At 43.3% G+C, this 22,197-nt stretch overlaps 1 protein-coding gene across 12 annotated transcripts in view; it reads right to left on the bottom strand.

The window, feature by feature from the left end:
- The window catches only part of Fryl (FRY like transcription coactivator), a 229,478-nt gene that overhangs the window by 165,478 nt on the left and 41,803 nt on the right, over positions 1-22,197 (bottom strand). For 5 of the 12 annotated variants that reach the window (XM_052198943.1, XM_052198946.1, XM_052198948.1 and 2 more), the window contains exon 1: positions 1,206-1,530. In XM_052198943.1, the coding sequence (XP_052054903.1) occupies positions 1,206-1,407 (202 nt within the window). In that variant the 5' untranslated portion in view covers positions 1,408-1,530. Of the gene's footprint in view, positions 1-1,205; positions 1,533-4,260; positions 4,390-22,197 lie in introns of those variants that run through there. The other 7 variants (XM_052198950.1, XM_052198952.1, XM_052198951.1 and 4 more) reach the window with 4 other exon arrangements.

Genomic DNA, 22,197 nt, shown 5'->3' with positions numbered 1-22,197 from the left:
CGTTTGGAGGCAGGACCTGGGGCAGCTCAGGTGGACCCTGGGCAGGTGGAGGTATAGTCTGTACTTCAAGTCTCAGGCCTCTGGCTCCCCCCACACACACACCCTGCAGTGTCTAGGATTACAAGCCTGTGAGCCTTAACCCGTATTTTCTTTATTTAAAAAGGAAAACAAAAACAAAACAAAACCACCTCCCCATTCTTTTACACAATTGGCTCATTTAAAACAGAAATTACGACTTCTTGTAAATACAACTGCACTTTTAAAAACGGCCATGAAACAACGTCCGAAAGAATACCAAGTAACAGGCTGCAAAATCCTGCCTGAGATTGAAACTGGAAACTCTCTTAAAGTTAATATCACATTGTCTGCCTCAATTTTAGAAGGGGGTGGAAATTTACACTAAGAAGCGATCACCAGCAGATACAAACCGACACAAAAAATGAATGATTATTTAATATTTTAGTGACTCAAAACTGGGATCAGACTAAATTCTATTCGTGTTCAGGCTGAAAAGATGGACTGAGTCTGTCTCATACTCTCCATGAGCTCGGGCGTGTTTTAAATGACACGGGACACAGCCATGAGGCGGCCAGCAGCAGGGCAGGCACCAGGGCCCTCAGAAAGTTGTTTCTTAAACATCTCTAACAAAGATTCGGAATGCCTCCTCGATTGGAGAATTCAAACAGAGCATGTTTCCACTTGCCACTACTGCCCTGTGGAACCGACTTCTGGAGCAAACATTGCGAGGCACAGGGTGATCCTGTGGGCTCGCAGCTCCTTTGCTGGGTTTGAAGGGTGAGCGTCTCACCAGGAACCTTCCACAGGTAAGCAGTGCCATGAGGTGCGCTTCTTATCTTCACAACAGAGCAGTTAGCTGGTTTTGTTTTTTTTTAACCATAAAATAAGTCACTTTCCTAATGGGCAGATCAGACTTGATATCTTATTTGTTTCCCCCATCGGTTTTAATACCATCTTTAAATAATACTTCCTCAGAATATTTCCCAGAGATCATCGGAATTATCAGGCTTGATGATTTGATAATACCTTACATCATTTGCTTTCCTCTCTAAATCAAAACAAAACCTGTAATATTCAAAGACTTAGGTTAACTCTGGTTGGTTACTTTAGGACACATTTTTAATATTTAAATCTTCCTTTCCTGGGATAGTTTTTAAAAGAACTAAAGCAACGCCTTTTTACTTTACCTATTTGTTGATGTAGACATCTGTCATCGTGATTTCCACACAACTCATTCCCGCCTGGGTCACCCACTCTCCTCTCAGAGGCAGTTGAACAGAGTCTTCGCACCTTAAGTAATCTGGGGGAGTTTCCTTCAGTCTCCTCTCTGGCATCCAAAACCAGGTCTCCCGAGAGGACAGGAGGCACGACTCTCTTTAAAAAATCCATCTTAAGGTGCTTCTTCTACATTACTAGATTCAGAAGCACAGAGAAAAGGTACAGGGCCCAACTTCCTTGATGACTAGTTAAGGGCTATATACTCTCTGAGGCAAAGAGCAAAGAGGCGTCATGTGAACCGAGGCGGTACTAAGCCCAGCCGTCAGCCACCAGCTGTTTGGAAGCTGATTTTTTAGGACATTACTGTTTGTGCTGATAACAAGCGGGACAGTTTCAGTCTGTGAAACGGCAGGCCGCATCGGTGTGCCCTTTCAGGCGGGTGTTAACTGCACTATTCGTGCCATAAAATGCTTAGCATCGGTGAGGTTTAACATTCAGACTCTTGATAGCCTTCACTGTGACAATGTAAAAAGTAAAATCACTTTGTTCTGGGGTGTACCTTCCTCTCACATAAAGTTCAGCTCTTGAGTGCGAGAGAGTGACTTGGACTCAAAAGATAATTCTTATCAATTTGAAAATTCACTACCAGATCTCACAACTTATACAGAACAGGCTGAGCTGGGAAAACTTTAGACTTGTAAGCATTCGTTCGAAATAAATACAATCCATGCCAGATGGCGAAAGACACAAGGGGTTAATCCTACAACCTCGATGTTACCTGAACAGACAGAAAACAGAAAGGCTCTGAAGCCTGAGCCGGCACCCACTCAGGCCTCTCCCTGCCTTGAGGGAGGCGGGAAGGACAGGAGTGTGAGAGATATGAACAGAAGGCGGAAGCAGCCAGGGGAACTGAAGTCTGGAACTTGAGAAGACTTCAGAATAGTGTCAAAACTCAGATTCGCTCAGCGGTGCACACACATGAACAACGGCTCTCTTCAATAACAGCCGTGAAAATAGATGCAAACCATCACATTTCTCAAGATGGCGCAAAGCCACCCCTACAGACATCAGGGGAAATGACTGTGAGGGAGTAGCTAATTGACGTCTGCTTGGAGTCAGGTTCCTGCCCTTGCTCCTAGACCATAAGACTCCCTCCTAGACATGAGAGAGAGGTCACTAGCCAGGACCTCATAAGCCAAGAGCAGTGGAATATGCCTGTAATCCCAGCACTCCAGAGGCAGGAAAAGAATGCGCAATTCAGAATCATCCTGGCTACTGAGTGAACTCAAGGCCAGCCTGGGATACCCCAGACCTTGTTACCAAGTAGGGATCAGGTGAAGGAATTCTGTTAGGTGAAGAATAGGAAAGGAAGACTTAACATTTCTTTCCCTGAAGTAGTACTTCTATTAGAAAAACCCCTGACTCTTATGAAACACTTTTAAGAAACACATTCTCTCTCCAAGCTTCCTCTGAGCCTAAAAGGAATACAATTGTTATCTCGGTGACCGGATCCCCACAAACAAGGAAAACAATGTCATAACTCTAAGCCCTGAGGTTTCTGACTGCCTGTAGGTGCTCTTATTTTGTGTTTGCATGGTGACTGTGACCTCAGGGGTTTTACATGGTGTGTCTGCTGTTTGCCTTGGGCCCCTCTGCGGGTTCTTATCTAAGGGGCCCTGTGACACAGTGGTGTGGAACCACGCTAAGGCCAGACAGGAAGTTGTGCTGGGTGTTTGCTCAGGACACACTGAACCACCTGCTGGGTCACGATTAACCCCAAGCTCACTTTCGCATCTCAGAAAGGAAGGGTCTGGGGTGCAGAAAGGCAAGCACGGGGTGCCACAGAAGAGACCTCAAAATTTTCTTCACCCATCAAGTGTTTGCTGAGCATTTTCTGTGATGGTTTGGGCAAAGTACAGAGACCGTGAGGTCCGCTGCCTCTATCCAACCAGTCTTCTGTTTAAGAAGGAAAATCAGTTCTCAAAGCTATAACTCTCCCTGCAGGGTAGGCACAAAGCTTTCCTGAGTCCAATCTGTTTCCTGGGCTGATCCCTAATAAACCGTATAGAAGCCACACTGTCAGCTACCTGATAACCAGCCCTGACTGCTACACCGGGTACGGTTGACAGCACTGCATTTCCGGTGGTAAACACTATCCATTATGGTCTTGGTCTGAGAAGAAAGGGTCAGGGAGACCCTTTGCTCATTACACTTGGACTAGTTATCACAACCTTGAGTGCAATGTCCTATTTGCTCATATCTCAAATGTCCCCCGGTGGGCGCTGGAGGGATGACGGTTCAGCGGTCAACAGCACTGGCTGCTCTTGCTGAGGACCTGGGTTTGATTCCCAAGCAACCAGTTGGCAGCTCACTGCCACCTGTGACTCCAGTTCTGGGGGACCTGGTGCCCTCTTCTGGCCTCCATGAGCACCAGGTACAAACACAGTGCAGATGTGCATGCAGGCAAAACACCCACATGCATAATAAAAAATACATAATAATAACAATAAATAAATAATAATAATTAATAAAATAAATAATATAATAAAAATAAAATATTAATTTTATAATATAATAATATAATATAATTATAATATAATATATTATAATATAATAAAAATAAATAATAATTTTTAAAACTATGTAAGTCTCCTAGTGGCCCCACACATCTAAAGTTTGATCTCTAGTTTGGTGGTTGAGAGGTAGAAGCTACTGGGAAAGATCAAATCATTGGGGAGTTATCCTTGAAGGGAAATGTGGGATCCTGGCTCCCCACTACCCTGTTCTGATCCCTAGACAAAGGTTCAAAGCAATGAGGCAGCAATCCACAGACCAGAACTTCTAAAACCATGAGCTCAAATCAACCTCTTCGCAATTACGTTAAGCACGTCAGGAGCACGGATGGCGTGACGGAAAGGTGACTGGCACAGAAACTGTAATCAAAGCTGTGAGCTAAACTCACAGCAGCATTAAAACCTCTTTGTAGACCTCACTCTCAATCAGTAGTGCTTACTGCGATCTTACCGTAGTGCCACTCCCGACTTAAGTTCTTGATGGCAACATGGGACATCTAATCATGCATGACGCCGGAGCAGCTTGGAGAATTGAGCATTTAGAGGGCAACTGCCCAGATGCAAGTAAATGGCTTCGTCTCTGAAGAAAAAAAACACAACATTTGCCCGTCAAGGGATGTTTATAATTAAAAAATATTTTTGTGCTAACCTGCATCCAGCCCCACTTCTGGTAGCAATAGTTCACCTGGTTCTATCATCTCTTCCGATCACGACACATTACTTATTTCTTAAACTTTGGAAACTTTCCAACTGCTATAAAATTATTGAGAGTAATATAAAGCACCAGCTCCCATTATTTACAAATGCAACAATTAGCTCCCAGCAGAGCATCAGGTCTTGGTCATAGCTGCATATCCAGTCCATCCCTGGGATTAGTCTGAAGCAAAAAGGCAGACGTCCAAGCATTTCATGTGTGATAATTCAATACACCCTGCTTAACAATACAAGGCATCCCATTAGAATACCTACAGTATACTAATAACTTCTATATCAACTAACAATCACTGCTTAAATTTCCAAGCATCTTTTTAATCATCTGCTCTAACCACTGAATAGAATCCAGAGACGGGCAAGCGTGTTCCTCGTGTCTGTTCTAACCTATACGTTTCTTCCCCCCTTTCCCCCAAGCAATGCTTTTATAAACCAATTGCTAACCTCACACGAACACCAATATCTTATCCAGTTACATGTTTAACACATTGTCATTGCACTCATTAAAACACAGCATTGTCAAACAGCTTGTGTATCAGGCACCATATTTAACAGATCTATAGATATTTGCGGGGATAGCATTCTGTTTACTAAGGAGCATGGTCAACAAAATTACAGCAAAGGCCAAGTCTTCAAAGCCCCAAATCTCATAAATAAATATATATTTTTAAAACATCACACGTCTTCATAATCACATAATCAGAATGAGACTTGCTGCAATGTTTCACTTTCCGTTAAGCATTCCCAAATCTATAAATACATGGATATTTACATACACACACACACAAACACACGATACTCAGACTTGGCATGGTGGTGCATGCCTTTAGTCACAGCACTTGGGAAACAAAGGCAGGCAGATCTCCATGAGGTCGAGGCCAGCCAAGCCTGCATAGTAAGTTCCAGGACAGCCAGGGCTATGTAGAAAGACCCCGTTTCCAAAAAGAAAGAAAGAAAAGAAAAGAAGAAAGAACATTCTGTCGTGTTCTTGATATTTTCCTTGCCTTTGGGCCACGGCATCTTTTCTCCCTCAAAGGTCATAAACCCACATTCCAGCCTCTGTCTTACTGGCCCACACCCCAGATTACTTCATGAGACTTAACCTGGGCTTTGCCTTCTCTTTCAGGACAACTCACAGAAGTGAGGCCCATTAGAGTAAGATGCTCCTGGAGAGACCAACACACCTCCAAGCCCAGCAAGATGACTGCGTCACACAGGCATGCCTGACAGCCTAGTGGCCTGAGGTGAATCCCTCGGGCTCCGATAAAGGCAGAGAGAACCAACTCCACACAGTTGTCCTATGACCTCCGCATGTGAGAGGCAACACACATGTGTGTAACGCACCACACATGTGCCAACACTCAGGCATGCCCATCACAGATGCACTCACAAATAATAAATTAAAACCAGATTTAAAAAAAAAAAAGACGGGGGGCTAGAAAAGGGGAAATCATTTGAAATGTAAATAAATTATATCGAATAAAAAAAATTAAAAAAAAAAGACGTGGAAAACCAACTCAGAAAGCAAAGGAATGATACTACAACCTCACACTGGATAGGCTGTATGTCATATGTCAGGCTGTGGTGCCCGCTCTCCCTCACTCCAGCACAGCAAGCTTTTCCCGCACTTGCCCTTCAGTGCCAGCTCTCGTTCTGTGGATGCCCCGCACATCCACGAACTTTCCAGCACCTTCTTCAGACACGCACCCTTCCCACCCTCACCTTCTCACTTATGAATGAGAAATACAATTCCTGACTGCCCCGGAAAGTACTAGGTTAATATTTCTCTGGTTTTTCTTGGTGTGTCTATTTTTATCAGGTTTGGAGAGATATCTGTATCCAAAGTCCTCCCCCCATTTTGTTTTGTTTTATTTTGTTTACAGGGTGATGTTTGTATGTTTTGGGTTTCTTTAGGGGGGGATGGCAGCCTTTCTGCATGTTAATCAGATTTTACTTTTGTCTCCCCACATACCATTTCACATGGAATTCACTTTCCTGATCTGGAGAATATGGTTTGTTTGTTTGTTTGTTTGCTTTCTGTAAGAAAAACCATTACTAATCCTTCCTTTTATAATGTTGCTTCTAAGACAGTTAAGGTCAGAGAGGGTATGTTAACTGTCCATGGTCAAGCTGCACATGAGATCAGTGCCCTGCTTTTTATTTTAAAAGGTCAAACAAAGGAGACCAGTGGGTATTTGACAACCCCAAATCGAATTCTATATATCTAATAGAAATCTATATATTCTATATCGAATCAAGCCAAAGATTGGCAGCCTTGACTTTCACCCATGGTGGGAGGATGCTTCTTAGACTCGCAGTAAATAAACAGAGTAATGGCCCAAACGAGGCCCTGGCCCAGTGGTGCTGAATTTAATCCAGGATCTAAAGTGGACCTCCAGACAACACTCTACAACTTTTGTTTTTGAAAACCATTTTTGAAATAGTTACAGAACAAATGCCAGATTCAATTATCTTCATTTTAGTAAGACATTCCAGGTGTGTCTCTATGATATACATTCTTGTAGGGAATGATAAACTAATCAGAGCAAAAAATGAGCAGAGAATGAAGCTGAGGACCGTGGGCTAGCACACTTTCAATATCTGTGCACTCAGAGTGTGCCAGAACGTGAGGATAGGAGCTGGGAGCTAGCTGGGTCCTCACCGCGTGGTAGGTTTAGGATCAACGTTAAAGACTTGATTGTTTACTGTTAATGAAAAGTCTGCTTCGTGAAGGATTTACAGTCCCTGCTCACTGAGATTTTAGGTGAAGATTGTTAAGAATACTGGCTGGAGAGATGGTTCAGCCATGAAGACCAACTGGTGCTCTTACGGAAGACCAGAGTCCTATCCCCAGCACCCACGTGGTCCAGTTCTTACAGATCTGATGCCATTTCCTGACTTCCACAGACACCAGACACAAACGTGGTGTGGAGACATGTGTGAGAAAAATGCTCACGCACATAAAATGGCAGGAATAAATCCTTAAAGCAATACTGTCGAAAGTACTAGCCTTCCTACACAACTTTACAGAAAGGATTACCCCACCGGGATTTAAAAAAAAAAAAAATTAGAAAAAAAAAAAGATTAGGGTAAATTCCAACTTCACAGTTCCAACTTGAAACTCCAAATTTAACTTCAAATGTATTTTATATTGTTCTTGAATACCAAATATCCAGTAATCTAGAAGTGTATCACACTTCAACCAGATAAAGTACATCCAAGGCATGAAATCTGCCTTTTATTAATATCCAGGAGTCCTGCAAGGTCTCATAAAATGATGATATTAAAAAGTTGGGGGGTGGAGAGATTGGGGGGTGGAGAGATAGGGGAGGGGTGTTAAAAGTCCTTGCTCCTCTTCCAAGGACCTGGGTTTCAGTTCCCAGCACGAGCTGCTGTAACTCCCATTCCATGGGCTCTGTCGTCCTCTGCCAGTCTCCAAGGGCACTACACTCACATGACAAACATGTAGACACACATATCCATAATTAAAAAGCAAAGTAAATCTCTTTTCAAAGTTAGCTAAGCCTTTGGGAGCAAGAAGGCAAGATGGTGCTCACACCCACTTACCATCATTGCAGCTCTCACCTGTGGCACCAAATCAATTATGGAAAACACAACAGTGATCTGTTTAATCAGCGACTCTATGAAAGATAGAGCCCACTCACAAATAACAGTGTGGGGGAGGGCAGGGGGGATCAGCACATCCTGCAGGTCGGACCAGTGAGAAATCATTAGGATGGAAGTTTTAGTGAAGCTTTACCACCCATTTAACTGACAAATAGTCAATGATTTGTAAAACCTAATGGTGATTGTTTTATAAGTCAAATTTCTAGTCACTTTTGCTCTAATTATTCAGAAATGCTATAGAGTTTTTTAAATAGCTTTTTAAGCGCGGTTTATATTTAAACTGCTCAGTTGCTTCATCACCTTCTATCAAGTATCACCTTTTGTTACACTGTGTGTGTGTGTGTGTGTGTGTGTGTGTGAGAGAGAGAGAGAGAGAGAGAGAGAGAGAGAGAGAGTATGTGTGTACACAGGGAAGAAGACAACTCGCAGGGGGTTGGGTCTCTCCTACACATAGATCCTAGAGATCCAACACTGTCTGACAATAAGTGCTTTTACTCACTGAGACATGCTGCTGGTCCCAAAATTCTAATTTTAAAGACTGTGGAAACAAATTGTGCTGAATATAATCTATATAATCTCATATCATATCACAAAATCTGCCAAAGATGTTGTATAATGATCTGAGCTAGCATAACCTAGCAGTGCCACAAAAAGAAAAAAGAAAAAAGGAAAAAAAAAAAAACAAACAAACAAACCTCCAAATCTCCTGCTGACAGAGCAACTGAGCTCAGCAGGTAAATTTGTCAACATTCTGTTGATTTTGCATTTTTACCCAGAACAGCAGCATCATGGTACTTGATCTAAGGAGAGCAATCAGCAGATTTTCCATTCACAACATTAGGCAGTTTTCTAGAAATGTTTCTTTATTGAACCAAATGAAAACATGCCGGTGTACACATCTTCCTGAGTACAGGTGAATGAATATGTAGTTTTAGTAAATCTTTCCTATCATATTTCTATGTGGCATGAGATGAAAAAAATATCAATAAAAATTTTCCCACCTACATATAAACACCAAGAGAAGACCTTGGGGGTGGGGGAGGCTAACGGAAGAAGTCGCAAGAAGTCAATGCAGAAAGAATGTCTCCAACTCATAAATGCCCTTCTACTCAACTCCTAACACTGTTGCTGTAACTGTACCCCACATAAGCTGACAGAAACTACACATTTGATAAATGTGCGGAAAATGTAGTGTGAACAAACCAACCCCCTAGCCTAGTGGTCCTCCACCTTCCTAATGCTGTGATCCTTTAATACAGTTCATGTGGTGACCCCCAACCATAAAATTATTTCCATTGTTGCTTCATAACTGTAATTTGCCACTGTTACGAATCGCAATGTAAATATCTGATATGCAGGATAGCTAACATGTGTCCTCTGTGGAACAGTCAGTCAGCCCACACAGGGAGAGATCGCTGCTCTAGACTCTACCACTTCTAATCTAACGGAGAGTTCACGTCTTCTGAACTTGACCCTGCTTTACTACCAATGAGCAGACCCGAGGAGCCAGGCCTGGCTCCAGCACCCACACCTATCAGCTCACAGCTTCCCTTGACCGCAGCTCCAGGGATCTGACACCTCGGACCACGTCGGGCACTGCACTTCGATGTACACGGCCTCCTAGATAACATGTGCAAATATACATTAAAAACACGTAAGTGAAAATAATTAAAACACACAGTGACCTAGCCTTAGGGAGTTGAGAATGTATGAGAGAGAACCATCAATTATAAAATTCCCTCTTTTAGGGAATAGGGCGTGGCTTTGTGGGTAAGAGCACTTTCTGTAAAAGCAAGAGGATGTGAGAGTGGAGACAGATGGGGACCAGACGCCCACCTACCAGCCAGCCTAGCTGAAGTGGTAAGCTTTGGGTTCAGGGAAAGACCTTGTCTCAAGAAATAGCATCATAGAGGAAGGCACCCTACACTCTCTGAGCAAGGTCACGCACGGGAGCACACATGTGCACACACACGCACAAACCCAGCACACACATACTTTTTTAAAAACCCTGTACACTTACTTTTGACAACTACCATATACAGCAGTTTCCCAAATTATGCTATTTGTACTACATGCTATTTCTCCTTTTGCACCCACACTGCTCACAAACTCCTAGATGGTCAGATTATACTGCAGTAATCTTGTCCTTCCTAGAATAACTGAGCCGAATCCCTTCAGTTTCCAATGGAGCCTAACTTTCTGGTTTCATTAACCATTCTCCAAGCACCTTAAGTTATTACCCAAACCTACAGTTGACGTCTTCACAGAAGTACGCATGACGACGCTGGGAGACACACTCAAGAGGAACATCTAACAGAGCCCTAACCACTTAAAAAAAATCATTTCTCTTACTTTTAAATTTGTATTTATTCTAAGTATGTATGCATGTCTGTATGCATGCAAGTATGTATGCATATTAAGGCACACAAGTGGAGGTCAAAGGACAACTTGCAGGAACTGGTTCTCTTCTTTCTCCTGTGGGCTGAGACAGCCAAGCGAGCTCCTCAGGACTGGCAGCAGGCTCGTTTTCCTACTGAGCAGCCAGCCCCAAACCACCAATGAATTAGCCAAAACGCTTAGGTTCTTGCTTGTCACAGAAAGGAAACATTGTGGCAGGGCAGGGGTTCTTTTTATTTAAAAATGTAATAGTTGAAACATATTTGGGTCATTAAGGTCCCTGATTAATATGTACATTTATTGAACCTATAGTTTTAAAAATATTAAACCATGGAACTTCATTTACCTAATTATCACCCCATGGTTCAACAAGCGCAAACATCACAGAAAACTCATGCAAATTTTCAGAAGCATAATTTGTATGCTTTCATACCAGTAATTTGCAATATGAGTTTTTAATATGTCTTTGAGTTCAGGGATGTGTGCACATGCATATAAGTGCATGAGTGTGCAGAGCGCAGAGGACAACCTCAGGTGGCATGCTCGGGAATGTTGTCCACTTTTTTCCATACAGTCACTCACTGGCTCATCCATTCAGCCGCTGGCCTCTACCTGTCCCTGCTTCTCCAACACTGGGACCAGAGCCACTACGCCCAGCTTTTTCATCCAGGTTCCAGGGATCGAACCAAGGTCCTCATACTTTCAAGCTATGCACTTTTATTGACTGAGTGACCTCAGTGTCTCAGCAATAAGAGAGCTTCTAGACTACTCCAATTTTTAAATTAAAGAGGAGACAACTAAGTAGTAGCTCAAGGTCATGAAGCGAGAAATGGCCACAGCTTAATAAATCTCCCTTCCTCTTTCTGTTTATTGCTTCCAACAACCCGAGTGAAGTCTGACATCCATAAAAGAAACCAGAGAAGCACAAAGGCCCACTGAAGATTTAGATGACCTACTTCTCCCAAATTTATTGCGCCGAAACAACTTCTCTAAACTCAAAGAAGAATGGTATTTGTCACCTTCCGTCTCACCACTTAAATCAAAAGGCTTTAAGATATCTATCATCTTTCGTCCAGTAATGTCATTTCTCAGAGCAAATTCTAGAAGATGATCAGAAGTGCGTGCACAAGTTTTTTTTTTTTTTTTTCTTTTAAAGGATGTGCATGAGAAAAAAGCCTGGCTGAGCTCAGTGACACACACCTTTAATTCCAGCACTCAGGAGGCAGGGGCAGGCTGGTCTACATATCAAGGTCAGCCAGGGCTACATAATGAGACATTGTTGCAAAAAAAGAGCGCCCTTATTAGTCTCTCAAACCTCACCAGTGATACTTCTCTCTACAGTAGGAGGTGATTAATCCACCACTGCTGGGTCAAGTGCAGAGCATAGGAGACCCAGGAGTTTTCTGAGCTCCAAACGGGGCGAGGTGTCTACATCACATCCCCTCTCCCCAGGGCTCAGAGACCATCACAGGAGAGAGGTCTGAAAAGACAGTATGATACTGACAGAGGTGTTATCTGCAGGAGACATGTATACACATGAACTCACAGCAGCTGTAACTGTATGCACAAGACCAAGCCAGCCCAAATCCAAACATGGGCAGGGGAAGGGACCAGGAAGGTCTCCCTAGCTGATGGCTGTTGAGGAGGAGACCAGCTTTCTTCAGGGAAAAACTGAGGAGTGAAGTAGGGGAGAAACTGAAGATGAGGGAAAGGTGAAAGGGGAAAGGGTTTGGTTAAAACACGTGTGTGCATGAGAAATTCACAAACAATAAAAAGAATGACGTATCCTTTGCAGGAAAATGCATCAAGCTGGGGTGAGCCCACCAAGCAAATGAAGTCATTCTCAGACAAACAGTGCCTGTTTCCTCTGGCTTGTGGGTCCCAAGTTTTGTGTAGACACATAAATTATACATATATGGATGGCATGAAAGTAGAAACAAAACTGCCCAAGGGACAAAGAGAACCAACAGGAGGGGACCAGGAAGAGAGAGGAACAGAGAAAATGTGCTTAAAGTACATTACATACTTGAAAATTACCTTATACAATCCAGTATAAAAAAATTAAGTATTCAAGTTACTGTTACTCTTAGGGAGAATGAAACATTGCAATGGTCAAAGAACAAAACAGTTGGAAGGGAAAATTGATATATTCACAAGATGAAAAATATAATTTTAAGAAAAAAGCCAAATACTAAAATACACAGTGAGTTGAAGTGTATTTCAGTGCTAAGAAAAATAAAATACTTAAGAGTACCTTACCAGTTATTGAAGATAAAATTACATTTAAAAGCAATGACTAGACCCTGATGAGGTGACTCCATCTTTATGACTGACTCGTTGACTCATCCATAAATAAGGATGATAAAAAGTTAAAAAGATGGCTCAGTGGTTAAAGGAGCCCTTGCTCTGGCAGAGGATGGGGTATGGTCCCAGCACTCAACTGGCAGCTCACAACCTCCAGCTCCAGGGATATGATGCCCTCTCCCAGCCTCCGTGGGTATTACATGCATATACAGGAAGGTTAATACATGCATATACAGGGAGGTATTACATGTATATACAGGAAGGCATTACATGCATATACAGGGAGGTATTACATGCATATACAGGAAGGTATTACATGCACATACATGAAGGGAAAACACAGGCTGGAGAGATGGCTCAGCGGTTAAGAGCACTGACTGCTCTTCCAGAGGTCCTGAGTTCAAATGCCAGCAACCACATGGTGGCTCACAACCATCTGTAAGAAGATCAGATGCCCTCTTCTGGTGTGTCTGAAGACAGCTACAGTGTACTTACATATAATAAATAAATAAATCTTAAAAAAAAAAAAAAAAGAAGAGAAAACACTTTTATACACATAAAAAATGAGGAATTTTTTTAAAATGTTAATGGTTCTTATTTTATGTGTGTGAGTGTTTTGCTTGCCTCTCTCTCTCTCTCTCTCTCTCTCTCTCTCTGTGTGTGTGTGTGTGTGTGTGTGTGTGTAAACAACACACACAGGTACCCACCGGGGTCAGAAGAGGGTGTCGGAACCCTTGGAACTGGAGTTATAGAAGGTTGTGCACTGCCATGTGGCTACAGGAATCAAACCCACATCCTCTCAAAGAATGAGTGGTCGGAACCGCTGAGCCATCTCTCCGGCTCCAGGATGTATGTTTAAAAGCTAAACACCTGTAGATTACCACTGCCGATTCATAAGAACTTTGCTTGGGTTTTTTACACATTAAACATTTTACACAGTGAGAACCTGTCCCTTCCATTTCCAGCGGTGACTGAACAATATTATCTTTACTGGCTCCTTTCTCAGCTTCGAAGCTTCAGGCGCCATCCTTCACGGCTGCATCAATAGTGCAGTGTCTTGATTGGCAGTTATGTGCATGGTTTTCCTCCTCAAGAATGCATCTTGAAACAGGACTGACAATCAAATGGTATGAGATGTCTGGGATGCAAGCACACACTGGCTGCTCAGAAAATGCCCACCACCCTCCCCTCACTGTACTTCATGCATTAAAAGCCTTAATTGGTGTTTTATCAGAACGTGTGTCTTGTTGGTTTGGCTGGTTTGGGGGTTTTTTTGTGTTTTTGGTTTTTTGTTTTTTTTGTTTTTTTTGTTGTTGTTGTTGTTTTGGTACAAGGCTTGTTGAGAAGTTCTTGGTTCCATTCATACCATTTCCAAGATCCCGTTCTTCCCCAGTAAGACTGCTTCGTGGTAAAGACTCTTGCTGCCAAGCCTGAGAACTTGAGTTCAATTCCCTGGACCCATGAGGTAGGTGGCAAGAACATCTGTCGTAAGATGTCCTCGGATCTCCAAACGCAGGTGCACACACACACACACACAAAGAGATGATGCGATAGAAATTAATCTCTCTCTTTTCCTTTTGGTCACTTACGGTAGCCCTCCCACGCACACTTAAATTATAGTGTTCCTTGGTTTCTATGAATTCTCCCCCCAAAGATTAAGATTCTACGTTATCAGCAAAAAAACTGGGAGTCCTTGTCTGTTAGGAACCCACACTGAAATATTTATGGATGGAGTGTTATGACAGAGGACATACATCAAAACAATCAAGGACTGCGAAACGAGCGGTGCAGTAGTCCGAGGACGGGATGAAAACTTCAGCCAAGGAGTGGGCCAAGGTCTGTTCTCTCTCCTCCATCTAAATGGGGTTTTGTTTGCTTGTTTGCTTGTTTGTGATGACTAAAAAAAAAAAAATCTATAAAAACCCGTCAACCAAGATCTTCAAAGGCAGATGGCTCAATGATTATAAAGAGAACAAAACCAAAACTACTGAAGGCAAAGGCAGAGCTGAAGGAAACTCAGAATCTCGACTGTCCTTGCCGGCAGCTCCCACAGATAAGAAGTCACTCCAAGGCCTTTTTCCAAACCATGTCTCTGGTATCCCAAAACAGCCTCAGTATTTATTCCGTGCATCGAGAGAGAGCACAATCACGCCTCTGTGTGTGCCCACACGGGCATTTGATAAGTCATTTTATTATGCAGCAGTCTTAAATAATCCGAATTCTCTTGGTGCCTAAATCACATCTTGGCACCAAGTTAGGCACATCACAAACACTTGCAGATTGGCAGTTTGCAACGAGTTTCATTTGGATCCAGAGGCAGATGCACTAGGCCAGCATTTAAAAGGTGGGGGTGGGGATGGGATGGGTGGGGTGAGGGTGGGGGTGGGGTGGAAAACCCACATCCTTTACCAAGATACACTGTGAGGAAGTGAGTGGAAAGCCTTGGAGTAAGTGACAACAGTGAGGACTAAGGACAATGGGAGCAAGAAATGCACTCAGGTTTGACCAACAAGGGGGTAGGAAGACACAAATCCTTCAAGATCTTCACCACAATTTTTAAAATAGATCAAAAATTTGTCCACAGTATGTTTTCTTTAACAACATGTGTGCAGGAGGAGGTATTTGGATACTCTGTCTCTGGGAAAATAATACTTCCATCATTCTCTGCAAAAATAATTTCCTTAAACTGGCTGGCTGGGGGCGGGGAGGAGGACGGATGTTGCTGCTAAATCTCCTCCCATTTACTGAGCCTTGGGGGGGTTACAGTGGGTGGGAGTCAAGGAGCTAGAGAAAGACCTCGGAAGAGTCTTCCTGCTATAAGACCTTGTGGTTCAGAGAAGAGGGTGGGGCTAGAGCTCCCTAAAGGGTACACACACCAGTTCGCCTCCCACAGACACCAGAAAAGTGGCTTTCCTATAAATAGTAAGAGGACGGAAAGAAACGTGTGTTAAACTCAACTGACAGTATGCAAACTATGTGTAACTGTCAAAGTCTCACTGTTGAAATAGAAGGTACCCGCATACTACTGGGTATTAGCTCAATCTCATTATGTACTGTGTGTGTGTGTGTGTGTGTTCACGTATATCAACATGGATGTGATACACATAAACACACACACACACACAAAGCAAAGCATCCATAAAAGAAACAAAAACAATTCACTGAACATTATTCTAAAGTTTACTCATGATCCTTTTTTTTTTAAATGAAATTCATTGTTCATGATTTAAAAAAAAAAAATAAGCTAACTGCCTCTCACCATGGCATCTCCACTGGCCAGGAGCCGAGTGTCCAACCAACAGAGCTCCTGGAGTCGACAACGGATGCCATTTAACCACAGGAACACCTTCGACATAAAAGATGGATACGCATGTGTTCCAAGTGCTCTGGCAGAAGTCTTCGAGAGAAGGCTTCTCCACTCAAAGAGTAACAGGGGAGACAACTCACAACTCCAAATGCTTCTTGCTTCTATGTAGAGAACTGAGGAAGCGACTAGTTCTTTATTTCCTTGAAGATTTCACATATGCATACAATTAATTTTGACCATCTTTGCCTCCCAATCCTTCCCTTAACTCCTCCCAGATCCATCTCCCACTCCAAGAGGGTGATTCTTTAAAAGCCTTTTAAGCTACAAAGTCAAGCTCAGTAAACAGTACTGCCACACTCCCTAGCACAAGCCCCAGAGTGCCTGGACCTAGAGCCAGATGCTATCATGTACCCAAGTTACATAACAACTCTTGGCTCTGCCTTCCAAAGCAGCTCTGTGCTGCTGCCTTCTCCCCACGTTTATGAAAGAAAGGATTGTGTTGGGCACTGATTAGTGGTTCCTCCCTAGAAATTTGTAAAAATAATCAGTAATTTCTTCAGATCAACAACCTCTACACAGAAAATAACGAACTTCAAAGTCAATAACAAACCATTTTAAGTTGTTTTGGTCACTACCGGTGACCATATAGAACATGCCACAAAACTTAAGTCTCCTCTTAGAGAGCATAACTGGTAACTGGGAGAACCCCCCACCCCACCCCCGAACGGAAGTTAGCAACACACCTCCAACTCCACCCACAAACAGGCTCCGGTGTTCGCTCTTCACGGTGGTTAACTTTGGTCTAAGAAAACTACATGTATAGGAGGGGAGAATTCAGAGTTGGTTCACTGCACCCTAAGAAATGACACCTTAGAAGTTCAAGCAAATTAAGAACCCAACAACAACAAAACCAACACCTGTCACTAGCAGCCCACTAGGCGGGACTAGCTACAGCTGGGGCTCCGCATGCACGACTTCATTTTAATCCAGCTAACCACCACTTGAGCACATGTTCAACTTACCAACACGAGAACTGAGAGAGCACTGATGAATGACCTTGAAATACGGAACATCTGGCTCTCTTAAAAAAAAAAAAAAAACCAAAAACATACAACAGCAACAACAACAACAACAAAAACTAAAAGAAAGCATCAGAGATTATTTCCTATTTTATAGACTAAGTCCAATCCTTTTGTTGTTGAGGTCTAATTATTCAAGTTCGGAGAATGTTGTCATGAAGGGAAGCAACAGTATCATTTCAGCCATGATTCTTAAATGTGATCTCCAGTCTAAGGCGCATACTTCCTCAAGAAGGGCACTAAGGGTCACAACACTGTGGACCATCCTTGTGTCAGCCACACCCATCTTGGAGGGTGGGCCAAGCACAGGAAGGACCAACTATCCTCATTGTGACTTATATGAAAGCCTGTCCCCTCGAATCATCGTCTGTGGGCCCCTCTGCCCTACTCCACGCTCAGTTTTGAGAGAATATTTGGTCCTTGGCTCAGTGTCATAAGATTCAGTCATCTGAATAAATGCCTTGAGTGTGGTCTCTGGGCCAGCCTCACTGTGGGTCTCTCTTCCTACTGGGGATCTTGACACACCTTGGAATCACAGTAAGGCATTAAATATTAACTGGAAGATGTACTGGAGTAGTGTGAGCAGTAAAGCAATGTGATTGAGGCCTTCTGGGAACTGAAGCAGAAGAGACCATGGAAAAAGCAAAACTGACTGTCAAGCTGCACCCTACACGGAGTGGGGGGGACGGGGGACAGGCAAATGTTAAATAGAATGGGGTCCCTGCAGAGTGCGCCCTGGTGTGTGCCACTCACCCTGTTCTTAACCTCGATGTGGGAGAACGTTCTAAAATCTGCAAATGTGGTTATGGGGAAAACGAGACAAAAGCTATCTTTTAGTATGCCATGCTTCTGAAGTCACATTGTGATTGTACAAACCTAATTCTGCTGTGGCTCTATAAATGGGGGAGGAGGGAGACTCGGAGAAGGCCCAGGGAGGACCTGAGTCACGTCTCCCACCTTGGTAGGCGTCTTCAGCATGGCGGCCGGTTACATAGGCCCTACCTGGAGAGCAGTCTCAGTCACATTACCCTTGAAGCCTTTAAAACCCATCAAACCAGGGGCTACAGAGCACTTGCCAGCGTTGTAGACTATCCACTTTACAAATAAAAACTTCTTGTATCACTCTAAACCATAAATAAAATTATGGGGGATCAGTAGCACATGGGAATCTGTTTCCTACCTATGGACACCTAATGTTTCAAAATCATTTTTTGAAAACTCTAAAATCCTATTACCAGAAACTAAGTCTCAAAAATCCTAATTTCATCTTAAGCAAATTCGTTTAAAACTTCCATTATAATGTCTGACCTTAATCTAAGCAAGACACTATTGTTAACATTGCTGGACTGTTTAAAACATTGTAATATGTCTTTAGGTAATTTGCCTTGTTTTGTTTTGTTTTTTCCTATTTATTTATTTATTTATTTATTAGCTTTTTTGAGACAGGGTTTCTCTGTGTAGCCCTGGCTGTCCTGGAACTCTCTCTGTAGACCAGGCTGGCCTCAAACTCAGAAATCCGCCTGCCTCTGCCTCCCAAGTGCTGGGATTAAAGGCGTCCACGCCCAGCTAATTTGCTTTTTAAAAGGGTTGAAAAAGCTCTCCTACATTTCAGATCCCAAAAATAAGTTCCATCTGGTAAAGAACCAAAATCTTCATAACCACACAACTCCCTCATTACATCCAGAAATCCTAAAAGACAAAAAAAGCAGTTCTTTAACTCAATAGGTAAGCCAAAGAAATGAAAGGATTAATATCTGAAAATTACTACATAAAAAGAAAATCAGCAAACGTCACCCCTCAACAAAAAACATTTCCACTATGAGTCCAAAAAAAAAATGGCCTCAACCAAAGCAACAGTCTCACTTAAAGAAGAAGGAGGGGAAAGGAGACAAGGAGAGGACTGAGGAGTGAATGAGCAGAAACCTGGAAGGATTTTAATGAAACTGAAGTCATTTTACAAGCTATCACTAACGCGCAACCATACCGTCTCTTCACAAAAAAAACCATGTTGACTAGCCCTGATATACAAACAGAATCCAGCATGATCACGGAGTAAACTAGCCTTATCAATATACAAGGGATCACTCTTAATCTGGAAACCAGTCAGGAGGATGATCCCTCCAAATGATGTGTCACAGGTGCATTTCAACACACTCCATATTTATGACTTTCTTGGTCATTCTCTGCCCTGTGAAAACTGAATACTTAGTGCTCTAACTTGGCATTACTTCCAGTCCCCAGCACGCTGACACTGCCATAGATACACACTTTTGTCAAAGCAGTGTGCAGAGACAGGTGTTACTTAATGTGTGCTGATGTGTAAAGAAGGCTTCAAAAGGCAAGTAAGGCTTTTCTGTGGAATGCGGTCACTTCTGGTAGGTTCTACTCAAGGTGCCTGCAGCACTATACCTGAAACTTTTGCCTCTTACAGAGACTCCCTTGACTCACCCTCCTAACCTCACAAGACTCACCAAAATTCTTTTCAGGCCTATCGGTTCTAAAATGAGAAATGCACACTTCTCGTGCCTCATAAACCCATGAATACCACTGACATAACAGAGACTGCGGTGAAATCTTAGAGTTGGCCTGAGCAACAGAGGAAAACAGGATATGTAGGTCAAAAATAAATCAGTCTGACTGACGGGCTCGTAGTGGATTAGGGGGAATAGTTAGGAGTGAGCCTCTAGGCAACAAGGGAAAGACAGGGGTGCACAGATGTGTCAGCATGGAAAATTAGGCTGAGGAAAAGCTAAGGGAGGAAGGAAAATATTATGGGTGTCTGGCTGCCCCCAAGAAGAGAGCACCAGGAACCTAAGATACATGACGCCTCATTCCCAGGGAAGACATCACTTTGCCTCAGTGAAGTTGTTGAGAGAGGAAGCATGAGAGAACAGGTTTTTGTTATGTTTTTGGTTTGTTATGCTTTTTTTAAAAACAGGGTCTCATGTTGGGCACCCTGGCTTTGAACTTCCGATCTTCCTATCTCCACCTTCCAAGTGCCACGATTAATTATGGAGATACACTACTATGTCCTGTTTATGTCAGGCTGGGGAGTCAAGCACAGAGCACACCACACAAGCATTCTACCAACAGCTACAGCACCGGCCACTGAGTGATCAGTCATCTCTAAGTTCGCTTTTGAAGCTCATCAGATGGACTAAAACAGGGTGGGACGTTTGGAATTTTTTGTTTTGTTTTGTTTTGTTTTGTTTTGTTAAATCTGACTAGCATAAAGGAGTTCTTTCTGAAGACCATATCTAAAGATACAAGGAATGAGTTTGGTCCTGAGATGGAGCTAAGGTAATGTCACAAGTGAACAAGCAGGCGGCTTCACTTCAAAAATGCCACAACTGTCGGCGCACGGCTACTGGCCTGCACCTGCACGCCCCTCTTCTTCCCATGAGGACCCACTCTCATGTGGCTACAGGGGTCTTGTGACTTTTCTCCTTTATATCTTATTTTAACCTATTTCTAAAGACAAGGCACAAAAGTGTGATGTGGCCTCTATAGCCAACCTGATGAGACCGAGGATCAGCTGGCAGGAGAGCAGCCCTGTAGGGAATCATCCTTCTAATGGTTATAAAAGGAGGAAGCCCCGCCCTTGTGGGTGGCACCATTCCCCAAGCTAGGATCCTAGATTCTGTTTTAAAGGAGAGAGAGCGAGAGAGAGCGCTGAGCACAGGTTTTAGGCACAATGCAGCCAACTGCTTTAAGCTTCTGCTGCCTACTTTCTTACTGGTACCTTCAACTGTGAACCAACATAAACCTTCCCTCTTTATGCCACTTGTCGGGGTATTTTTCCCAGGTAAAGCAAGGATTGTCTTGGTTACTTTTCTCAGCGGTGCTGTGAGGATGTGATAGAAGTACTACGGCCTACAGCCTACAGTTCACTCTTCGAGACAGGCGTGGCATCCTCGAGTTTCTGTAACAGGGCATGGGGAGAGGGGGATGCTGGTTCTCAGTTCACCTCTCCTGTTCTACTTTGATACTCAGCCTGGGCCTTCAGCAGAGGAGATGGTGGCCCAGGCAGGTCCCTTCCTCTCCTTCATTAATCCCTCTGGAAGCATGCTCGGACACTGGGAGATGTTTGCCAACCTTGATTTTAAATCCAGTCAAGTTGATGATGAAGGTGCATCCTCTCTTGCAAGGCCTCAGGAGGTAGACCAGAAGGCTCTCACCCTGCACTCCATCTGCCCCAGCCTCGGGCTTCACTTTTGAGGTGTGTGTTGTTGTATGGGGGGGGGGGGGTCGATTACAAAGCCAATGAGATGGCTCCTTCCAGCCAGCCAGGCATTCTACTAGAGGACTCACTGCTGGCTCAGCATCCTTGCTTACCGTCCTCTGTGCCTACGAACTACAGTCCTGGCTTCTTTCATCTGCTCAGGTCTAACCGTCCCTCAAATCTCAGCTTAAATGTCAGTTCATCACACTGCAACCCATAACCTCTCCAATCTAATAATGCCCCAACCCTTGAATTCTCTCTCAGCACATTAACCTCACATTAGAGCTGTATTTAATGTGGACTCCCCCAGGAGACCACTGCCTGAGGACTGGGATTACCTGCTACCTAATGCCAAGCCACAGGGATTCAAACCCTGGCAGGCCCTCCAGCAATATTCACTGCATTCATTTTACAAAAACCTACAAAGGGCCTTCAATGTCTCAACTAAGAAGGCAGCCATGCCATTAACTGATACAGGGGATACTGGAATATTGGTTCTGTGGATAAAGTCAAATCCGACCTGGGGAATGTTGGAAGAAATGGTTTTGGAGTCTGGGTTATATAAGGAGAACCAGCAAACATCAAATGGTCAGGAAAGTACATGTATCACTAATGGGGAAAGGATAAGAAAGAAGTAAAGCAGGCAGGAAGCAGATTAGAGAATATCTCTGCTGTCCGGAAGGAAACCAAGGGTTAGCATTCCTAATAACAAAGGAGCTTAGAAAGCAAAAGCAAAAACAC

This window comes from Apodemus sylvaticus, chromosome 11 (genome assembly GCF_947179515.1).
Source record: "Apodemus sylvaticus chromosome 11, mApoSyl1.1, whole genome shotgun sequence".
In the NCBI taxonomy this organism is placed as follows: domain Eukaryota; kingdom Metazoa; phylum Chordata; class Mammalia; order Rodentia; family Muridae; genus Apodemus; species Apodemus sylvaticus.
Note: the sequence above shows the minus strand (reverse complement) of the source record. Positions and strands in the feature narration are given on the sequence as shown.